The sequence below is a fragment of the Pseudozyma flocculosa genome, assembly GCF_000417875.1.
Source record: "Pseudozyma flocculosa PF-1 unplaced genomic scaffold scaffold00017, whole genome shotgun sequence".
NCBI lineage: Eukaryota > Fungi > Basidiomycota > Ustilaginomycetes > Ustilaginales > Ustilaginaceae > Pseudozyma > Pseudozyma flocculosa.
Genome location: NW_006920885.1, coordinates 395,791 through 416,243, shown reverse-complemented (window position 1 = coordinate 416,243; position 20,453 = coordinate 395,791). Strand labels below are relative to the sequence as shown.

At 64.2% G+C, this 20,453-nt stretch overlaps 5 protein-coding genes across 5 annotated transcripts; 3 read left to right on the top strand and 2 right to left on the bottom strand.

The window, feature by feature from the left end:
• Window positions 1-1,116: 1,116 nt before the first annotated feature.
• On the top strand, window positions 1,117-2,539 carry PFL1_05018 (uncharacterized protein; the record flags this gene model as incomplete). The annotated part of the gene is made up of 2 exons (XM_007882547.1): window positions 1,117-1,932; window positions 2,027-2,539. The coding sequence occupies 2 exons, from the start codon at window positions 1,117-1,119 to the stop codon at window positions 2,537-2,539; spliced, it is 1,329 nt and encodes a 442-aa protein (XP_007880738.1).
• A 121-nt stretch (window positions 2,540-2,660) lies between these two features.
• On the bottom strand, window positions 2,661-3,765 carry PFL1_05017 (uncharacterized protein; the record flags this gene model as incomplete). Its single annotated transcript, XM_007882546.1, has 2 exons — window positions 2,661-3,176; window positions 3,280-3,765. The coding sequence occupies 2 exons, from the start codon at window positions 3,763-3,765 to the stop codon at window positions 2,661-2,663; spliced, it is 1,002 nt and encodes a 333-aa protein (XP_007880737.1).
• A 716-nt stretch (window positions 3,766-4,481) lies between these two features.
• Window positions 4,482-9,161, top strand: PFL1_05016 (uncharacterized protein; the record flags this gene model as incomplete). The annotated part of the gene is made up of 5 exons (XM_007882545.1): window positions 4,482-5,442; window positions 5,554-6,242; window positions 6,337-6,952; window positions 7,055-7,359; window positions 7,476-9,161. The coding sequence occupies 5 exons, from the start codon at window positions 4,482-4,484 to the stop codon at window positions 9,159-9,161; spliced, it is 4,257 nt and encodes a 1,418-aa protein (XP_007880736.1).
• A 4,292-nt stretch (window positions 9,162-13,453) lies between these two features.
• Window positions 13,454-14,207, top strand: PFL1_05015 (uncharacterized protein; the record flags this gene model as incomplete). Its single annotated transcript, XM_007882544.1, has 2 exons — window positions 13,454-13,816; window positions 13,947-14,207. The coding sequence occupies 2 exons, from the start codon at window positions 13,454-13,456 to the stop codon at window positions 14,205-14,207; spliced, it is 624 nt and encodes a 207-aa protein (XP_007880735.1).
• Window positions 14,208-15,251: 1,044 nt separating this feature from the next.
• Window positions 15,252-18,449, bottom strand: PFL1_05014 (uncharacterized protein; the record flags this gene model as incomplete). The annotated part of the gene is made up of 3 exons (XM_007882543.1): window positions 15,252-16,039; window positions 16,155-16,528; window positions 16,642-18,449. 3 exons carry the CDS (start codon window positions 18,447-18,449, stop codon window positions 15,252-15,254), a joined length of 2,970 nt encoding a protein of 989 aa, XP_007880734.1.
• Window positions 18,450-20,453: the final 2,004 nt, after the last annotated feature.

Genomic DNA, 20,453 nt, shown 5'->3' with positions numbered 1-20,453 from the left:
TCTTTCGATTGCCGTGAGACGGCATCGCGAAGATGGTGGTGGTGGTGTGCTTGTGCCTCTTTGGGTGGCCAAGATGGCGTCAGGGAGTGAGGTGAAGCGGGTCGTTGGTGCGACCCCTTTCGCCGCCGGAGAAGCACGTCAGAGACCTGTCAAATTGAAGACGGCTCGACAGCCGAAGCACGACATTCTCCCCTGCTCCGCTCTCTTCCCCACTCCACCATCTCGCCCGCTCACCGCCTACGTACGGCTCGCTCTCATCGCGGCCGTCGATTCTCGCCAACCGACGCTAGGACTCTCTAGCTGGATCAATCCGCTCTTTCGCTCGCCGCTGTCGTGATCACGCGCCAGCTCACTCCCTTGTGCTGGTCGCACACCACCCACCGTCGCTCGTGACGGACGGGCACCACGCAACGATGAACCGCTCCCTGCGCCCCGCCCAACTTGGCCAGCCTTGACCCTTGACCGGAACCTAGAGCTTCTGGTAGGAGGGCCACCAGGCGAACCGAGGCGGACCAAGGGTCCCGACGTACCCTGCCTCGAGGCCTAGCCGCCGTCCTGTGGACCAGCCCAAACGACAAGGCAGCTTGCAGGCAGGGATACCGTGGGGCACGTACGGCTACGATTCGCGACGCACCAGCCCCGCACCGACCACTTCAATCGCAGGGGCCGCGACGGACAACGCTGCGCTCGTGTCGAAGCGAAGCCGAGGGGCAGCCCACTCTGTCGCCTCTCCCCGCATCGGTGTTGCCAGCCGCGGCCAGCGCAGCAGCACAAGCTTAAGCTTGCCTGCTCAAGCCCGCTGTCAGGACAATCTGATGGCCCTCCCGACCCGTGCGACCCATCTCGCCATATTGCGGCAGAAAAGCGTACGATGGCATCCGAGAAAGGCAATCCTGAGCTTGCAAGTGAAGCGGCGACGGCGAGTTGCCCCTCTCGACCTGCGGCCTTCCCCGCCGCTGCTTCATAAGTAGGGGAGAGAGGCTGCTGAAGCTAGGGAGCCCCCCTTTCCCCCAACCTCGATCCCTCTTCCGCCGCTCCCCGCTCTCTTCTCATCGACTCCTCGACCTCTATCGAACCCCGTTCCAGATACCCCGCCTCACGACACAACGAGCTACCATGGCCCCTGCAGCGACCGTATCGGCACCGGCTGCGGCCACCCCGGTCGCGGCCAAGAGCTCCTCTCGCATCCAGCCCGACCCGGAGGCCGTCAAGTACCCCAACTTCGAGGCGGACCCGGTGACGCCGGACGAGTTTTTCCAGCGCGCCGAGCAGGTTTCGGAGCTGCTGCACCAGGACGAGGCGATCCGCGACCGCGGCAACGTCGTCCCCTACCGCCAGGTCCAGCTGCTCAAGGACTCTGGCCTCGTCACCCTCCTCGGTCCCAAGTCGGCGGGCGGCGCCGGCCTCGGCTGGAAGGAGGCCTACCGCGTCATCCGCATCATTGCACGCGGCGACGGCAGCCTGGGACAGCTGCTGGGCTACCACTACCTCTGGTTCTGGGCCGCGGCCCTCGTGGGCACCGACGAGCAGCGCAAGCGCATCGACGAGTGGATCACGCGCGAGAGGTTCTTCATCGGCGGCGCCGTCAACCCGCGCGACTCGGACCTCAGCGTGGCCCAGCACCCCGACGACGAGACCAAGCTCGTCTTTAACGGCAAAAAGACGTTCAGCACCGGCAGCAAGGTGAGCGACATCACCATCCTCGAGGGCACGCTGGCCGACGGCAACCACGTCTTTGCCGCCGTGCCGAGCAAGCAGGAGGGCATCGTCTACGGCGACGAGTGGGTCGACACGCTCGGCATGCGCGGCACCCAGAGCGGCGGCATCTCGATCAACAACGTCGTTGTGCCCTGGGCCGATGCGCTCGGATACGTCGACAAGAAGTTTGTGCCGCTCGGCGCGTACAACACCCTTAACCTGCCTCAGATCCAGGTGAGTCGCGCGGCGGCAGGCTGAGGGAAGTGCAATGTGGCGCCATCGTGCTCAATCCGCTTCCCGCTTCCCGACCACGCCCTCGTTATCGCAGCTGGTCTTTACCTCGTTCTATCTCGGCATCGCCGAGGGCGCCCTGGCGCGCGGGCTGGCCTATACCAAGGCCAACACTCGAGGCTGGCCCTACACACCCTCTCCGGCCTCGCGCGGGACCGACGAGGCCTACATCCAGATCGGCTACGGCGATCTGCAGGCGCGGCTGTGGGCATCGCAGGCCCAGATCGAGCAGGTCGTCGACCAGGCCGCCTCGATCCTGCACACGGAGCCGCGCACCGCCGTCACGGCCGAGCAGCGCGCCCACTTTGCGGTGCGCGTCGCCGCCGCCAAGGTCAACATTGTCGACTTTGGCCTCCAGATCACGAGCCAGATCTACGAGCTTTCGGGCGCCCGCGCCGTCAGTGCCAAGTACGGCTTCGACGTGGCCTGGCGCGACCTGCGCACCCACTCGCTCCACGACCCCATCGCGCACAAGCGGGCAGAGGTGGGCAGGTATGCCCTCCACGGCCCGGGAGAGGATGGCTGGCCTGCCCCGACGTGGTACACCTGAGCAGGGCAGGCCGGAGAGATGTGCTTGATGTCCAGGTAATGGTCTGGCAGATGGGAAAGGCGCGAGATTGCTAGAAGTACATGCGGTGGTAGGGTTAATCGCGGTTCGAGCTGAGGCTGTCCTACGCGGACGCCTTTGTCTTTTCCTTCTTCTTCTTGTCCTTCTTGGGCGACGCAGCTTTCGACTTCGATGGAGCGTCCGAGCCGGACGCCTTCTGGTCCTTCTTGTTCTTCCCCTCGCCGCTCTTGAGCTTCTTTGCCGTCGACTTTGTGGGCGACGAGGCCGACGTCGGATAGCCGGGCTTGACGCCCGACGCTGCCGCAGCGGCGCGTTTAGCCTCGGCGGCCGCCTTCTGAGCCGCCTTCTTTGCCAGCTTCTTCTCGTGCTTTTCGACCTGCTTGGCCTCCTTGCCTGCGTCGACCTTCTTCTTGGCAGCAGAGTCAGAAGCGCTTGCTTTGCTCGCGGGCGCAGCCTCGGCGGCGGCGGCGGCGGCCTGTTTGCGCTTTTCGCCGTCGCGCTCGGCCTGGAGCTGGTCCATTGCGATGATGGCGTCGCGCGGGTCAATGTCCCGTTCCTCTTCGTCGACGAGCTCTGCATCGACAAACTTCTTGAATCGCTCCATGCGTCGATGATGGGGCTGCCGGTGGGTGACAAGCGGAAGGCATCAAGGCAAAGGCGAGACAGTGCAAGAGGATCAGTGGTGAGACAGAGGCAGGGAGAGTCGGAGGGTAAGCGCTCACCTTGCTCTTGAGGTGCACCTCGATCATTTCGTCGCTCTTGAGCCTGGCCGCAGGACAGACGATGCAGCTGCGTTCGTGCACGCCAGACTTCATGGGGTTCGACGGGTCGATGTAGATGGGGTCTTCAAAGACTTCGTCGATCGTCATGGGCAGGGGTTCCTCTTCGTCGTCGTCGTCGTCGTCATCCTCGCCGTCATTATCCTCGTCCTGGTCCTCGTCGCCGCCCTCTTGCCCTTCATCATCGTCGGACCCGTCTTCGTCGCTGCCCCTCTTCCTCTTCCCTAAGCTCTGGTCGTCATCGGATGCGCTCGCGTCTTGCTCTTCGTCTTCTTCTTCTTCGTCGTCGTCGTCGTCGTCTTCCTCGCCGGAGCTGGAGTCGTCGTCCATGTTGGCGTAGGTGGATGCCGAGAAGCCAAGGTCGTCCGGCCCGCCATCGAGCTCCATCTGCTCGCGCTTCTTTGAGAGCTTGTTGACCCGCTTGAACATGGCTGAAAGTGTCTGCCGTAGGGCCGTTGGGCGTGCGCCGTGTGCTGGCGTGGATATGAGAGGGCGTGGGCGGTCGTAGTGATGATGGTGAGGGTGGCCCGGTCGGGCTAGGCTGGAAGTTTTCGCTCTGCCCAGCCCGCCAGTCCAGCCAGGCCGCCTGGCTCGACCTAAAAAAAGTAGGTTTGGGTGCGCCCGAGTTCCGAGGGGCGAGGCTCAGGCTGGCATAGCGTCGATGTGGAGTGCACCCCACAGCAGAACGCTTCAGCTGGGCTGCCCAGCTATGCTTGACCGGCACGAGCTGCAGGCAGGTAACTAGGTGCATGCCGTGTGCCGCCGCGGCCGCCGCGGCCGTTGCTTTTCGCTCGGACCATGCCGCCCGCACACAGCCCCGACGGTGGCCTCCTCCCTTCTTAGCTTGCCTGGTTCCCCCTCGTTGCGCCGCACCTGACATCACTCTCACGCACGGACTCGGACCTGCTCGCCCCTTGCCAATCACCCTACTCCTGGCTATCCGGGCTGTAACCCTCTATAGCTTCTAGAAAGGGCTGGCCGACATGGTCCGCGCTTCCTCGCCCTCGACCCACTCGCCGTCGAAGCCACTCCACGCCATCCGCCTGCCCGTCTCGACACAAAGCAGCAAAGCCACGACACCCTGGACTCCATCCTAGACTCTGCTCCTCGCCTTTGCTCTTCAGACGTCGACCACATCCGCGACCATGGCCTCGCCAAACGACGGCGCACACCGCTCTGTCAAGACGTGGCTCAAATCTCTCCTGTCCCACGACAGGCCCGGCGCCAACCCTGGCCTCGACGATCCGGCCCTAAACGCTCCGGGTCCATCCGAAACAGCGCCTCAAGACTCAGCAGCATCATCCTCGGCCGCGCCGGATCCTCGCCGGCACAGCATGCCAATAGACCTCATCTCCTTTCATCAGGCCGTAGCGCTCTCCGACCCGACAGATCAGCCGCAAGCGCAAGCCGCCGCTGCCGCGAGCCCATCCGAACATCGCGACCCCCCGGAAAGGGCGATCAATCTCGACAAGGCCGTGGCGGCTCAGCCGGCCAATGCTGCACCTCTTGCTATCCAGGCAAGGCGGACCAACATCGATCCCGGCCTGACAGCCTCGACGTCAAGCACCTTCCTGGAGCCACCGCCGGTCCGCCACAGCATCAGTATCTCGAGGTCTCTTGGTCAGGGCGTCTCCACGCTGCAAGAGCGTCTGAGCCATCGGCGGAGGGCCAGCGAGACATTCAAACGGATGCGCTCCGTTAGCGACGGCGCTTCTGCCAAGCCGGACCCATCCAGCCTCGGCCCGATCAGGCGCGACGTTGCCGCGGCGTCTCCGTCCCAAGACCGCACAGACGCGCGCAGTCGGTCCGGTGCACCCGACGGCGCCAGTCTACAGAGGGCCGCGCCCACCAGCCCAAAGTCGGCCAGCTCGGCAGCGCTTTTCGGCGAATCAGAGGCTCTGGCAAGGGTGCGCACAAACGAGTCGGTCCAGTCGTCGTCCGACTCGCTCTCGGCCACGGATGCCGCCTCTGCCAGCCCTGGTGGCCTCCTTTTGCCAGGAGGTGAGCCCATGCTCAAAGTCACGCAAAAGAAGGTCAAGCAGAGGACCTTTCACCTAGATGCCGATCGCGGCCAGATCACCTGGGAGAGCAAGAGGGACAACAAGGGTGAGCGGATCCGGTAACATCGGCCGGCGCCGGATGGGTCGATGTTCTGACCAGAGTCTGGCCGCCTTGCCTATCGAACACTGTCTTGAAACATCTGATCCCGCCCCGCAGTGAACCTCGAGACGTTACGAGAGGTGCGCTTTGCGTCGTCGGCGGCGTCGTACCGCACTTCACTCAACATCTCCTCGATCCACGAGTCGCGATGGATCACCGTCATCTACCAGGCCGGCGGCATCTACAAGGCACTCCATGTGATTGCGCTTAGCGACGCCTCGGTCGAGCGCTGGCGATCCAGCCTGCTGCACCTCCAGACCCTGCGAAAGGAGATCATGCAAGGAGTCGGCGCGGCCGGCAGCTCCGAGGCGCGCAGGAACCTCTGGCTCAAGCACCACTGGAGAGATGCCGACGAGAAGAAGGACGAGAGGCTCTCCCTAAACGAGGTACAGAAGCTGTGCCGCAAGCTGGGCATCGAGAACAGCCGATCCAACCTGCGCACCTGTTTTGAAACGGCAGACTGGAGGAAGAGAGGCTACCTCGACTTTGAGGACTTTCAGATCTTCGTCCGCCTCCTCAAGCGCCGTGTCGACCTCGAAGCCATCTTCCTCCGACTAGCAGACATTGACCTGAGTGCCACCGGAGCGGTCGGCATGGCGGCGATGACGGACAGCCCAGCTGGGGAGGCGACCCCTCAAGCGCGGACCACAACGACGGAAGGTCCGCCGCGCGTCTTGCCTGGAAGCCTGAGTACGCGCGGCTTGAGTCAGGCGGCATTCGCGAGGTTCCTCGTCGAGGAGCAAAAGGTGAGCCATCCAGCATCGGCCGCTCGAAGCGGCACGTGCGAAATCTGGCGAGCTGACCCCCTTTCTGCCCTGGTCATGGTTCCCGCCCGGAAAGTTCCCCGTCCTCGGCGATGATGAGCTGCGCGAGATCTTTGCACGCTACTCGCAATGCAGCTCCGATACGCCAAGCCAAGGTCGGATCGTGGGCTACCTCGGGTTCCTGGACTTCATCACATCGTCAGACAACCCGCCGCTGCTGGATCAGGCACCTGTGCCGTCTTGTCCGGGAAGCGCAGGACAGACGAGGGTGACCGACTGCAGGTCCACGGCCCTCTCGCAGACGGATGCAACACGCCAGACCGGAACAGATCTCCCCGAGCAGTCAAAGCAGGCCAACGACGAGGCGGAGCGCACTCCAAGCCGTCCGCCCCTCCGACCTTCGGTTTCGGCGTCCGGTCTGGGAACTGCGGGCGGCCAGTCCGACCCACCGCTCCGGGCCCAGGCCGAGACAGCAGAGGAGCTGCTCGCGGCGGGCGCCAGCGAAGCCGACTGCCGCAAGCTACCAGTCAACTTCCGCAGATCAGCAGTGACGCAGGACATGACGAGGCCGCTGAGCGACTACTACATCAGCTCCAGCCACAACACGTACCTGGTCGGCGGGCAGTGGAAGGGCGACAGCACCGTCGAAGGCTACATCCGAGCGCTGCTGCAGGGCGCAAGGAGCGTGGAGCGTGAGTCGTCGAGCCGCAGCGCCATCAGTGCCCGTCAGTCGATGCAGTACTGACTTTGGATCCCCGTGCTGGCGATCGTCTGGCGTGTGGCGCAATCAACAGTCGACTGCTGGGACGGTCCGAACAACACTCCACAGATCACCCACGGCCGGACTCTCACCAGCAAGGTCCCCTTTGCCGATGTGATCGCGGCGATCGGGCGGTATGCGTTTGTCACATCGCCCTACCCGGTCATCCTCTCGCTCGAGGTTCATACGGACGTGTCTCAGCAAGAGGTGATGGCCAAGATCCTGCGCGACACGCTCGGCGACCGCCTCTTGTCCGAGAAGCTCGATGACGAGTGCCACAGCCCGACGAGCACGGAGCTGCCATGTCCAGAGGCGCTGAAGTACAAGATCCTCGTCAAGGTGAGCACGGGCGATGAGACTCGAGCCGCTGTCGTGACGCTGGACGCTTGCAACGTGCGCGGGGTCGAGACTGATTCTCATTCTCTTTCGCCCGATGCGATGACGGTTTCCGCCAGGCCAAGAACCTGTATCTGGCAGAAGGCCGGCCGGACATGCTCAAGCAGGCGCGCTCGCCCGCAGCTGAAGAGCCGGCCGTCGTCGTCGAAGCGCAACCGGCAACGACGACGACCGACGCGACCGAGTCCGACAGCGACGCGCTGCTCTCGAGTGCGCGAGATCTCGTGCGGAGGGTCACCAAGAGGCGATCGCGCAAACCAGACGGCGTTGCCGAAGCCGCGATCAGTGCCGACAAAGCCAAGCCCGTCACCAAGGTGCTCATGTCGGCCTCGCTGGCCGCGCTGCTGGTGTACACGGTCGGCGTCAAGTGCCGCGGCTTCAACAAGAAGGAGGTCTACGCAACCGAGCACATGATCTCGCTTTCGGAGAAGACGGCGCTCAAGTTCATCCGCGACGCCGTGACGCGCGATGCGCTGATCAAGCACAACCGCTCGCACCTGACGCGCATCTACCCGTCAATGAGCAGCTTCGCCCGCCTGCACGCAAGCCGCAACTTTTCGCCGCTCGACATGTGGGCGGCCGGCTGCCAGCTGGTGGCGCTCAACTGGCAGACGATGGACCTGGGTTTCGAGCTCAACCAGGCCATGTTTGCGCGCAACGGCCGCTGCGGCTACGTGCTCAAACCGCCCGCGCTGCGGATCAAGGAGCAGGCCAAGTCCTCGTCTGGGCAGCGGCTCCGCTTCTGCATCGACCTCGAGATTATCTCGGCCCAGCAGCTGCCCAGGAAGGGCAGGGACACGGCCAAGGAAAAGGAGAGCGACGATCGCGAGCCCATCGACCCGTTCGTCTCGGTCTCCATCATGGTACCCGAGTGCTGGGGGCGGCAACCCCCGAGCTTCGTGCGCGAAGCCAGCGCGGAAGCCTCGATCGCCACGGTCGCTTTTGGGGAGAATGGGCTGGCCAAGGTGTCGTCAAGGGAGGCCAAGAAGGGCCCGCCGCGGAGCAGCAGCTTGCCGTTAGAACCGGGTCTGCCCACCGTCGAGTCGCCACTTCCGATGACTCCATCAGGGCCCGAGGATGACCCGGTCGATCTGCAGCACTTTGCAGCGGCGGTGTCGAGCAACGCACCTGCTCTGCCCGGTGGGCTCCTCAAGTCGCCGACGAGCGCATCGGTTCCACTGCCCTCCACGGGACGCACGTCCACCGTCCAGGACGCGGACAGGCCAGGCCAGAGCAGCAGAGGCTCGGTGCCGTCAGCCGGCTCGGGCAGTGCCGAGGCCAGCATGGTGCCCAAGCCGTCGAGCACCCGCCTGCGCACGCCCGTGGTCAAGGGCAACGGCTTTAGCCCACGCTGGAACACGAGCATGAGTGTCCAGCTGGAGCTTCCTGCGGGCGCCAACCTGGACCTCGATGCGATCGGGGCCGAGGGCGGCGTGCAGAAGCTGAGCCGAGGTCTGCTGGACCTGTGCTTCCTGCGCTTCGAGGTGTACGACGAGGATCTGAGCGGGTCCGACGCCACCAGCGACACGAGCAGCATGAGCAGCATCGATGGCGACTGCATCTCCGCCTATGCCGTCTCGGTGGGCTCGCTGCAGCAGGGCTACCGCCACCTGCCCCTCTACGGCGCCGAGCTGTCGCAGTTCCTCTTTTCGACGCTGTTCATCCACAGCCGCATCCGCTTCGTCGGCGTCGTCGGTAGCAAGACGGGGGCAAAGTCGAGCCCCGACGCTGGAACGCCAAGATGAGCTGGGAAAGACTCTTCTCTCCGTTCAGATCCATGCGCCATCCCGGCCTCACCTCCGAAGGTCGAGGCTGACAGGCCGATGGCGCTCCGCCTCCCCGCTGCTCGGGGCAGCGATACCCCAAGAACAGAGATGGGAGAGGATGTGCCGCTCTCGCCGCAGCTCTCTTTTGTACCGTGCTAACCGCATCCCGATACCACGACGAGATCCGACGGACACGGCGGGGGGATTTGCGTCCCCGCTTTGTCCTGGGATCGCGGAACGGCCTCATCCGTGCCATGGCTTCCGACCGTCCCGCTTTTCGAAAGGCATTCTACGTAGTCCGAGGGTTCCCACGAGCTGGGACAACAGAGAGGCCAGCTGCTGAGTTCTGTTGGCTCGCTGATGGCAGATGTCAGGGAAAACCTTCTGTTCCCTTGGCATTTCAAGACTGCCACCGCTGGCCTACCATTCGAGGCTGGGGACTCAAAGCGGATCCGGCGCCGGCTGGGCTGAAGACGTTTTTGCGCCCCGGCGAGTCGGCCCGTCGTCTAGAGGCCATTGCCCAGGCCATGCGAGCAGGCCGGTACGGAATACAGTACGACGATCGTTCCATCTGAAACACAGACGAGCCGCGACTCTGCGTTGAGCGGGGCCATCTTTGTCGATCGACGGGGGATCTGTCGGTGTACGCGGCGCATCGTGGGTACGGCATGCGAGCTGTGGCATCGCCATCGCCCTGCCGATACGAGACGGCAGCAGCGACCCTCGAATCCGTTCCGTTAGCCCGACGACGGGTGCCCATCACTCGACGTGGGGGATGAGGGAACGGGGCCGTATGGATCGATGCCGGATGCAAGCGGCGAAACCCACTCACGGATGTCGGAGGAGGAGGCGCCGGTACGCGGTGGAGGCAAAACGGGGGTGTCGACTTGTTCCCACCACCATGCACACCATCAAGACCCGACGAACCTTCATCCTGGGCCGGCCATGGCCCCCTATACCGGTATCCGTTGCGATGCCATCGTGGGTCAAAGAACGAGGCGACTTGGGATTGAGGGTGTCACCTCGTATCCGAAGCGGACGGATAGGGGCTGCGGCAACCGTTGGCGGCCTCGCGATGGTCGGCTCCGCCCTCCACCAGCTACCTACTTACCACTGCAAGCGGGCCGTTGATCGTCGATGATCGTCCCGGTCTATTTGACCCGTGAGCCGCGGGGGAAAACACGCCCCTGCCTCGACGTAGGACAGAGACGATGGCGACGACGGTCAGCGCGGGATATGAAAGCAAAACGAGGGGCCATGGATGGGCGATCAATCAGAACGACGAAAATCTCGTCGGGGACGGAGTTTGGCCGTGGCGGCCCCCCTCGCTCTCTCCGTTGACCCTCGAGGTGGCCGCCGCGCTTCCCCGGCACCTCTTCCCTTGTCCCCGTTTCATTGCGGGAAGCCACGCCTGCAGTCAGTCCCCGCACGCACGATCCGACCTGTGACTCTGTGACTCTGTCGGCCCATGCTGAGGAGCGTCACCGGTAGACGATGCATCAACAGGCCAGGTTCGCCGGGTCAGGTCAGCCAGCCAGCCACCAACCAAACAGGGATGACCCGATGACCCAGCCTGCACGTCAGCCACGCCTCTTTCCCTCGATCGATCGGGCGGGCGTGCATTGTCATGGTGATGGCCACGACTCGAGATGCTCTCGAGAGCGAGAAGCTGGCGGGGGATCCATCCATGTGATATAGACGAGGAACAGCCGACCGAAGTTCGATTTCGAGGGCAGGGACAGGAACGGGGCCAGGGCCGCGCGCTTCTCACACGCCAGCTCGTGTCTCTGCGTGGCTGTATGGCCCTCGTCGACGTCGGCTCGGACCCAGGGCCAGGCTTGGCCTAGGGTCTGGACAGCTCGCTTGCCAGTCGAGCCGATTCCACAGCCAGGAACCATCCACGGGATCGGCGACCCACAGCCAACCAGCCAGCCAGCCCCCCCGCTCAAGCCCGAGGCAGACCCTGGATTCGAGAGCCGTCCGCCACGCCTGCCCCTCGAATGTCCCCCCCCTCCCCAACCTCTTTCTCGTTGTTTGGCCGCATCGGTCTCGACACTCTGGCCGGACGAGCATCTCCACCGTTCGCTGTGCGGCAACGCAAGCGGCACTCAAGAGGAAGGCCGGTACCGTGGCTAGGTCGCGGACAGCTCAGGTGAATCAGGGAACAGATTCGCCGGTGCAGCGAGCTGCTCGTCGTTTCAATGTCCGATATGCTCGCCGGATCAGGTTTCGAGGGGCCCACTTTACGAGCGGGCATCAAGCAGCTTCCTGCTTCTCGTACCTAGCTGCCATGCCGACTCGGCCGGGAACAGCGGGCAGGTGTAGATGCACCGACTGTCACACTGCTGCGCACAAGCTCTATCTCAATGCCAAGGTCAAGGTTCGAAGTGGCTGGCCGCGGTCGAGAACTCGCCGCCACCCCGATCACTCAGACGCAGGCACGCCGTGGCTGGCGGGCGGTCATGGCTGTGCTGATGAGCCATCACCGCCGCCATCATCGATAGCGACTTGATCATTGCGTGAAAGCAGGGGCGAATTCGGGGTACGCGTATCTACACCTGCTAGCGGTACCGCTGCTGCGCGAGTCTACGGTCATGTACTCTATCTATGTACTCCTGCTTTTACCGCTGCTGCTGCTGTGCTGGATGCAGGCAGGCGCCCCTGCGTCTATCGGCGAGTCTTACCATGTCGCGATGCTTTCCCGCTGGCCAAAAAAGAGTCTCTGTACATCCGTATCGATGCAATCGGCCAAGACAGGTGGGCCGGTCCCCCTGACATGCTCATTATTTCGTTCACGGCGAGAGCGCAGCACATCGGTCCGGTCTGAGCACAATGATAGTCGTGTGAGCGGCTGGACATCGCGGTCGATCGCGACCGCCGATGCCTGGTGGCGGCCCCTATATCTTTGCTCGCTAGCCATGTGTAGTGCCACTACTCGCCTTTGTGATGTAAGCATCCCCGATGAGCATCGTGGGAGCGTGCGGACGGTCGCTGTGCAACAGCAGGAGGAATGGCGGGCGAGCGGGCGTGCTAGGTAGCGATCCAGGAACGTGGGAGACGAGAGGCGGATGGGATCCTTCCGGCCGAGGGCGAGGGCGACGACGGCCAAGGGCCGAAGTGATGGACAGATGGACGGGACAGGTGATGGCGGCGCGTGGAACAAAGAGGCTAGTCAGGGTAGGCTAGCGTTGGCCTCTCAGTCAACACTTGGCACGGCATGGCATCGACGGCCCTGCGCAGATCACCCACCAGCCTAGCCTAGCCTGCTCCTATTCCCTTTTCCTGACCATCAACTCGCAGGCGTCGGCCCAGCTCCGACACGCTTTCCACACCAGTTACGGCTGTCACTCGAGCTGAACTCGCCGCTCTCTGGCATCGAACGCATCGACCCAAACGAGGGTGCTCGGTGGCCACCCTTGTTTTGGCCTGGCGGGCTCCACTTTTCAAAGCCCGGAATCGCGGATCTTCGGGTCGGTCCGGTGCCTGTCGGTCTGCGCGAGCGAGCAAGCAGCTGCAGCAGCAGCCCGCTGGCTGGCTGGCCGGCTGGCGGGAGAGCTCCAAGTGGGGGGGAGGAAGTTCAAGAACCCTGAATCCGCACCCTGCCTGCATGCCTCTGCATGGTTGCTTTGGCCTGGCCTGGCCCTCAACACCACCACCTACGGGCGCGACATCTCGCCCGCCCGCCCGACTGACCGGCCGACACTCACGCACCCAACCTTGGCTTGCCTTGCCTTGCCTTGCCTTGCCTTGCTTTGCCTTGCTTCCGGATGATCTGCCGTGGTACAGCTCCGCTTGCTGCTTCACTTGCTTCCTCACCACCGCCGCCGCCGCCGCCGCCGCTTTCATGCTGCTGATTCTCTCTTCTACCGCCGGTGACACCCCAGTTTTCTTCTGCCCCTCGCTCGCCATCACGATGCCGCACGCTCCTCGACATCCCCCAGCATCCCTGCCTGTGCCCGATCAGCCTTCCTCATTCAGCTCGCTCACCAGGGTCCCTCGACCACCATCACGCCGCTCGCCCCTAGCCACCTACCTGCTGACCGGGCACCCCCCCGTGCTTGCCCTCGTGCGCGCGACGCTGCCTCCGCCACCCTTGATCCCAATGGCCCTACAAAAGCAACAGCTCCGAACCTCAGCGCTTCCGTCTCCGCCTTCCCCTTTCGTCTCCCACCTCCCAAACATCTAGCCCTACACTAACCCTCTCCCCCCTCAAGATCCATCGAGCAGGCTCATCGTTGATATACACACACCACCACCACCAGCCTTGCACGATGCTCTCCCTATACAAGCTACTCACTCTCTGCACGCTGGCGCTCGCCCTTTTCGCCTCGGTCATCGCCGCCGAGGGTGTCGCCTCCAACAAGCGCGTCGAAATCACCTTTGAGCGCCGCGACGTCACCGAAGTCTTTGCGCGCCCCGGCGCCGCAGTCGGCAAGCCGGACGCCGCTCCCGCCGCCGACGCCGCTACTGCCACCCCCGCTGCTGCTCCTTCCAACGACATCGTGGCCGACGAGGACGATGAGGAGTGGGGTCAGGACAGCTTCGACGATGACGACGAGGACTTCACCATCATTTCGCAGTTTGCCGCCCTCGAGAAGCGTGGCAAGAGGCGCTACTCGGGCAAGGGTACCTACGTGAGTCTACGCCCGTATTGCCCGCAACGAAGCCGGCTCCCCCGCACACTCCCACCATTAACTCGGACCGAGTGCTGACCGACGCCGTTCCGCGTTCCATCCCACCTATCTTCGCTGTCCCTCCTCGCAGTTCTACCCGGGTCTCGGCAACTGCGGCGGCTGGTCCGGCAACAACGACCTGATGGTCGCCGTCCCGACGTCGATGTACGGCGGCGGCAAGCACTGCAACAAGTGGATGCGCATCTGCAGCAGCGGCAAGTGCGTAAACGCCCAGGTCAAGGACTCGTGCCCGAGCTGCTCGTGGGGGTCGCTCGACCTCTCGCCGCGCGCCTTCAAGGCCCTCGCGCCGCTCTCGCGTGGCGTCATCAGCGTCACCTGGAACTACCTCTAGACGCCAGCAGTCTTGGGTCGTCGTTGCACGTCGATCCATCTCCCTCGTCGCTCGCTCAAAACCAACAAGAGGGGAAAGCAAGAAGCCATTGCCGGTACAGGCGTCGTCCTCGGAACCCGCTCGACACCTCTCTCTCTCTCTCGCTTCTTCTCTTCCTCTCTATCTCGCGATCGTCACGGTCATTCCTTCGTCTCTCTCTCTCTCTCCCTCTCTCGCTTCAGTCTCGGCCTCGGTCCGCAGCCCTTGAATCGCCACTGTACGCAGCGAGGCAGGCAGCAGGCGCGACGTCGACGTCTACCCCGCAGAACGGGGCTCGACGTCGACGGTGCTACCTACCTGTCTCACCTCGATACTGCCAGCGGACGAACATCGGCGCACCTCCTCTCTCTCTCTCTCCTTCTCCATCTCTTCCACTCTCTCCTTCGCAGCCACTGTACTACTAGCACCGATCGCCACGCGCTCCCACTCTCGCTCTACATGGTCCTACCCAACCATGCCCATAGACACACTCGCACGCCACTTCCTCCTCCTCGCCTCTTTCCCGGCAGAGCCTCCTCGACCAGCTGCAAAGCCTCGATCGAGTCTTGAGGCCCTTCCTCTTCCTCTTCGTCGTCGTTTCGCCCCCACATTGTCGTATCTGGGAGCCTGGCCGCTCCCTCTCCCCACCCACCACCTCCGTCCCTTTGTCGCTCTTCTCTCTCTCTCGCGCTGGGTGACTTGGAACTATCGCATCTAGAGCCCCTTGTTCGCCTTCGTCCGCATGCCCCGCATGTGCTGCAACTTGCGCTCAGGCACGACTGGCCCAAAGCCGTGGCGGGTCCGAGGTGGCCGTGGCCACGTCGATACGGCTTCTCCTTTCGTGTGGCGACCCGCCTGCCCTGCGACGTCGAGATGCGCGGCAAGCAAGGCCGCCGTCGCCGCTGGATGGCACTCGCTGAAATGGCAACCTAGATTGCGATGCTGCGACGTATCCTGGAACAAGCGTGGTGGAAGCACCTGGAATCGAGAGTCCTCATACGCCCCCCTCCCTGCCGCCGATCGGCATCACGCCTCCATCTTGAAGTCGGTCAGATGGGTAAACTCGCGGTCCAGCTGATCCTCCTTGCTGCCACCGTCCGAGAGCAGCTGCATCGGTGAGCGGGCGCCCGTCATCTCGAGCGCGGGCCACGAGCCGTGCTGCGAGTGCGACGAGGCGTTGCCGCGCTGCCGTGATCGACCGCGCTCCTCTTCCTCCTCGACCGCCCCGCCTTCTTTGCCGTCGCCACGGCCCCCGTGTGCCTGACGACTGCGGCCACGTTGCTGCTGTTGCTCGCTGTCCCGCTCCTGGCCCTCGTGCTCGTCTTCCTCCTCGATCGGGTCGACCGAAGAGCGCCGTGGCAGCCCGGTCCGCTGGTCGTAGCCTTCGAGCCAGTCGACGAGGCAGGTCGCCGCTACATGGTCTTCTCGAGGCCGCTCCTGCGACCCGCCCTTTCGGTGCGGAGTCTCTGACGGGCCCGCTGGTAGGACCTGCGGTTCCTGGCAGTGTTGCTGAGGGTGCTGTGGCGGATGTGGCGGCGGCGGCGGCGGCGCGCCAAGGTCCATCAGGCTGCGGGTATTGATATCGTGCCCCATCGCCCCGCCTGCGAAGAAACCGCCAGACCCGTCGGCGCCGAACGCCGACGAGAAACCAAACAGATCGTGGATGGGCTGCACCGGCATCGACGGCATCTGCGTGCCCGAACACTGCATCGCCTCGCGGTGGCGCTGCAGCTCGGCCTCCAGAAAGCCAATCCGGCTCATCTGCATGTCGAGGAACTGCTGCAGGTGGCGGATGTACTCGACGCTCTTCCGCACTGTCGAGGAGGGGCGAGTAGGCAAGGCGGATCGACGCAATCAGAGAGGCAACTTGGTCGTCAGCTGGCGAGAATGGAGGGGGCCGCCTTGCACGATGACAGTCTGGCAACTCACGGATGATGCCCTTGTTTGGCTTGGCCTGTGCAGCTGCGAGCGCGGCGCTGTTTGCGTGGACTGGCGCAAGAGCGGCGGCGTAGGCTGCGGTCGAGCACTTGGTGAGATCCGCCTCTTGTCCGCCGGACAGGAGGCCTTCTGGTGGCGTGTCGCCTTTCGCCGCCGCTGCGGCTGCCGCGGCGAGCGCTGCCTTGGCCGTTAGCGCGGGTGCAAAGGTGCCGCTGTTGCCACCCTGCGTCGACGTGGCAATAGCATCGAGCAGCATGGCTTCCGGCAGTAGCGTGGCCAGCTCCGTGATCTTCTCGTTGATGTTGTCCCGTCGGCGCCTCTCGACCGCGTTATGCGACTCTCGCCTGCGCCTCCGCTTCTCGGCTCTGTGCGTCAGGATCGTTAGACGGTTCGGCGATCCGCGTTCGGCGTGAGTTTAGGATGATCAGCTTGCAGTCAGGATCATACGTTGTGCGGCTAAACCGCAGCCCCAACTCACAGACGTTTGGCTTCGGCCTCGGACTTGGACATGTTGGCAAGCGGCTGCTCTTCGTCTTCGTCGTCCACCGCCTCGTCATCTTCGTCGTCGTTTCTGCCGGAGGACGTTGCGTCCGCGGCCGGCCGACCCTTGCCCTGGGCTTCCTCGCGGACGTCTTGCAGCGCCTTCTTAGCAGCGGACTGCGATGCCGACTTGCTCATCTTCCGCTCCCTCGCAGTCGCCGCGGCGACGGCCTTGCTAGAAGCGGCGGGGGCTTTTCTGGCATCCGCCGGATCGGCATCTGCCGACTGGCTAGGGGACTGCTGCGCCGGCGAGCTCGAGGGCGCACCGTGTTGCGACACGGACTCCATCAGCGACGGATCCTGGCTCGCCTCTGACCCGGCACGCTGGCTCGGAACGCTGACCTCGCTCTTGGTGCCGTGCGAGGCTCCCTCTTGCATCTGCGCGTACGGCGGGAAGAGGAAGGGGTTGTATGGCTCGGCTGACGCATCTCTGGGCATTTCGTCCATCGACGACTGCGACTGCAGTCCCGGGGTCGGGACCGGCGGAGTCTGCAGGTGGAGCTGCTGCATGCTCGCTTGGAAGGACAGCGGGGTCGGCAGCGATGCCGAGGCTGGGCTGGAGATGCCGTTCTGCGATTGCGACACGGCTTGCTTCCAGAGGTAGGGGTGCTGTTCCGCCAAGGTGAGGTTCTGCAGCGCCGTCGGGTCCTGGACCTCGCCGCTGCCGCCAAACATGGACCAGCGCTGCTGAGTGCTTTGAGAGCTGGAGGACAGGTTGAAGGTCGGCGAGCGCGGCTCCTGCTTCGTCGCAGCTCCGACAGACACGGCCGCGCCCTGCGCGTCGATGCGAAGGTGGCCATGGACCGAGGCCTGAACGGCCGCCTGAGCTGCTGGTCCGATTGACGCCCTGCGACTGGGTCGCGAGCGAGACGTGGGCGCCTTGCCTACACCTCCGCGGTCCTGGGACGGGGAGCGCTCTGCCTTCCTGCTGCCTTCCTGCGCGATCGTCTTCAGGTTGGGCCTACTGATGCTGCGGCCGGTCCGGCCTTTGGCCTGCGACGATGCGCTGCTGCCGGATCGGCGGTGTCGGCCACTCTGCAGCGACTTGGAGAGGCTGCTGGCCATGGTGCCGTGAGAGCTGGGCGAGATGACGCTGGTCGCCACGGTGGAGGCGGTGTCGCCGTTGGAGCCGTCGGGAGAGTCTTCCTCTTCCATGGAGCCTGCACCGTCGCGGCCAAAGAGGCTGTGGTCGTCGTGATGGCTCGACTGCGAGACGAAACTCTGGTAAGAGCCCGCGTGGATGCCGAAGAAGTCTGCCGCCTGGCTTTGCGGGATGTTGATGAAGCTCTCTGGCATGCCGATGGGCTGTTGGTGGTGGTGCGACTGGTGCGGCAGCGGCGCATGGTGGTGATGGCCGGGTTGTTGCGCCGCATGATCATCCGTCATCGAGACGTCGTTAGGCGTCATGGCTCCGTTGTGAGAGTGGGGAAGGCCGCTCCTGTGGTGGTCGTGTACGCCATCGGGGTGGTGGAAATCCGAGAGGTGGCCGGTGCCCGCCGAGATCTGGTTCCAGAGGTCGTCGCTGAGGAGGATGTCGGTGTCGATGAAGCTGTTTGAAGCAGTGAGCGGCTTCGAGTCGGCGACGCTGGCAAGGAAGCCGGAAGAGCTGGGCTGGCTCGAAGCAGAGGCGCCCTGAACGGCGGTCGAGGGCCCGAGGTCGAAACCGTGCTGACGTTTCTTGGGCATGAGGATCTGGGCCGGCGCAGCGCCGCCGTTGCTGAGCGCTGGGCGGCCGTTGAAGGACATTGTGCTGTGCCGATCAAGAGGGAAAGTTGGCGAGCCGTGATAAAAGAGCGCCTAGCTGGCGGACGAAACAGGTCAAGGCTTGGTATGGTGAAGCGGTCGAGATATGTGTAGGGCGGAGACGGAGCCAAGTGAAGGCCGAACGGATGAGCACACCTTGGTGTCGAGGGCAGGCAGAAGGCTTGATCGGCTCGACGGTCGCAGGTGAAGACGTCGATAGTCGGTACGGTACGACAAGAGGAGCGGATGGGTGCGAGTCGGACTGCTCGGCGAAAGGTCTCCACGGAGTGGCGTCGATAAGAGGGCGGTAAAAAGTCGAGCGGCTCGGATTGAGCTGCCCGGGAGCAACGACTATGCAGGTCGGGGTAGAGGTCAGCTTATCGTAGTATGTGTAGGGCGGAGAGATGACCAAAGGAGGGGTGGCGTGGTGAAAGGCGGATTGGGCGGGACGTGGAGATGGAAGGCGGGGACAGGGAGGGAAGAGAGAGAGAGAGAGAGAGATAGGCGAAGAAGGCGATAGAGACGGGGAGGCATGGCAGGGCAAGACGGCGAAAGCAGGGCGGTGCGGTGCGGGGCAGAGCCAGGCAGGTAAGAGTGCGGGGACGGGGGCAGAGCAAAGCAGGCCAGGAGGCAGGCGAGCACTGGCTCGGCCTGGCCTGGCCTGGCCTGGCCTGGCCTGGCCTGGCCTGGCCTGGCCTGGGGATGGCGCCCGGGGCTGAGGGGCCGACGCCCTCAACTTATCGGCAGCCCTCGCTCTCGAGCTCTCTTACCCCGCATTTTTCGAGGGCCAGGCAGGCCAGGCCACGCCGCGCGCCTCGTCAAAATTCCCTCGCTCGCCCGCCCGCTCGCCCGCTCGCTCCTGGTTCGGCTGTTGGCCGGCGAGGAGGCTAGACGGGCGAGGGAGAGGCAGGCCACCAAGCCGCAGCCGAAACAGGCCTCAGGCGGGCAGCCCCGTCTACCGTCACAGCAGACGTGTCTGGCGTAGACGAGAGGGCGGCCAAGCAGTCAAGCAAACACCTAGTTGGGCATGCTGGCCATCCGCATCCTCGGTCCAGCCGGCCGCCCCCCGTCTTTCCACTATCTTTTCCCGGTCTCGGGTCGGACCGGCCTCCGCAGGGTATGTACGTACCCTCGGGCCTTTTTCCTTCTCGCTGCGGCCATCAACAGCCACGGATGCACGGCGATCGGTGGCAGCAGACCTAGGTGTGAAACGACGGCCTGACGGGCTGGAGACGGGCCGAAAGAGCCAGAAGTAGTACGTAGCGCTGGCTGCGACGAGGGCGATGGCGAGAGCAAACCGTCGTACGAAGACCTTCTGAAGCTGCTCTGCGGTGGGACCGCCGACCAACGGCCCGCATTTTCTCTTTGATCTCGACGACGACGACGAGTCAGAGCCAAACAGGCACCAACTCTCACTCTACCGCACTTCGGGCCGTCGTTCCGCGATGTGGCGCGATGGCAGGCAAACAACGTAGCAGCAGGCGGACAACCTGATGCTTGGCAGCGACGACGTACGGCCCGTTGATCGAAGTCGATAGAACTGCGCCGTCTTCACGTCGAGTGAGGTGTCGCTTGGGGAGGAGCCCTCGTACCTAGCCTTCGGGTCTTCGGCTTTCGGGTGGTACCTTTTGGCTGCACTCCTGTGCGGGGTGCATCAAGTCTGCAGCCCCACGCCTTCGACCAAACCCGCCAGCAGCGCGCCTTTGCTTGATGCCGGCATGACTGATGGCCGCTGTACGATCGGTTGGTGGCGTGCTGCTGCTGTCGACGACAGCCGGTGGTGTTCCACGGAGGGCCAGACCCCCGGGGTCTGAGTTGGACAGATGGATGGGTCGTGCTCGCTCGGTGCCTTTGGCCCGGAGGCAACCAAGCGGCCGACGGCCAACATGTGCGGGCCACAGATCGAAAAGGCAGGCGCGGACGGGCGGCGGAGCCAGACAAAAGGGAAGAGGCCCAAAAAGTGTGGGGAAGCGAGGGTCCTAAAATCTGGGGAAAAGCAAGCAGGGC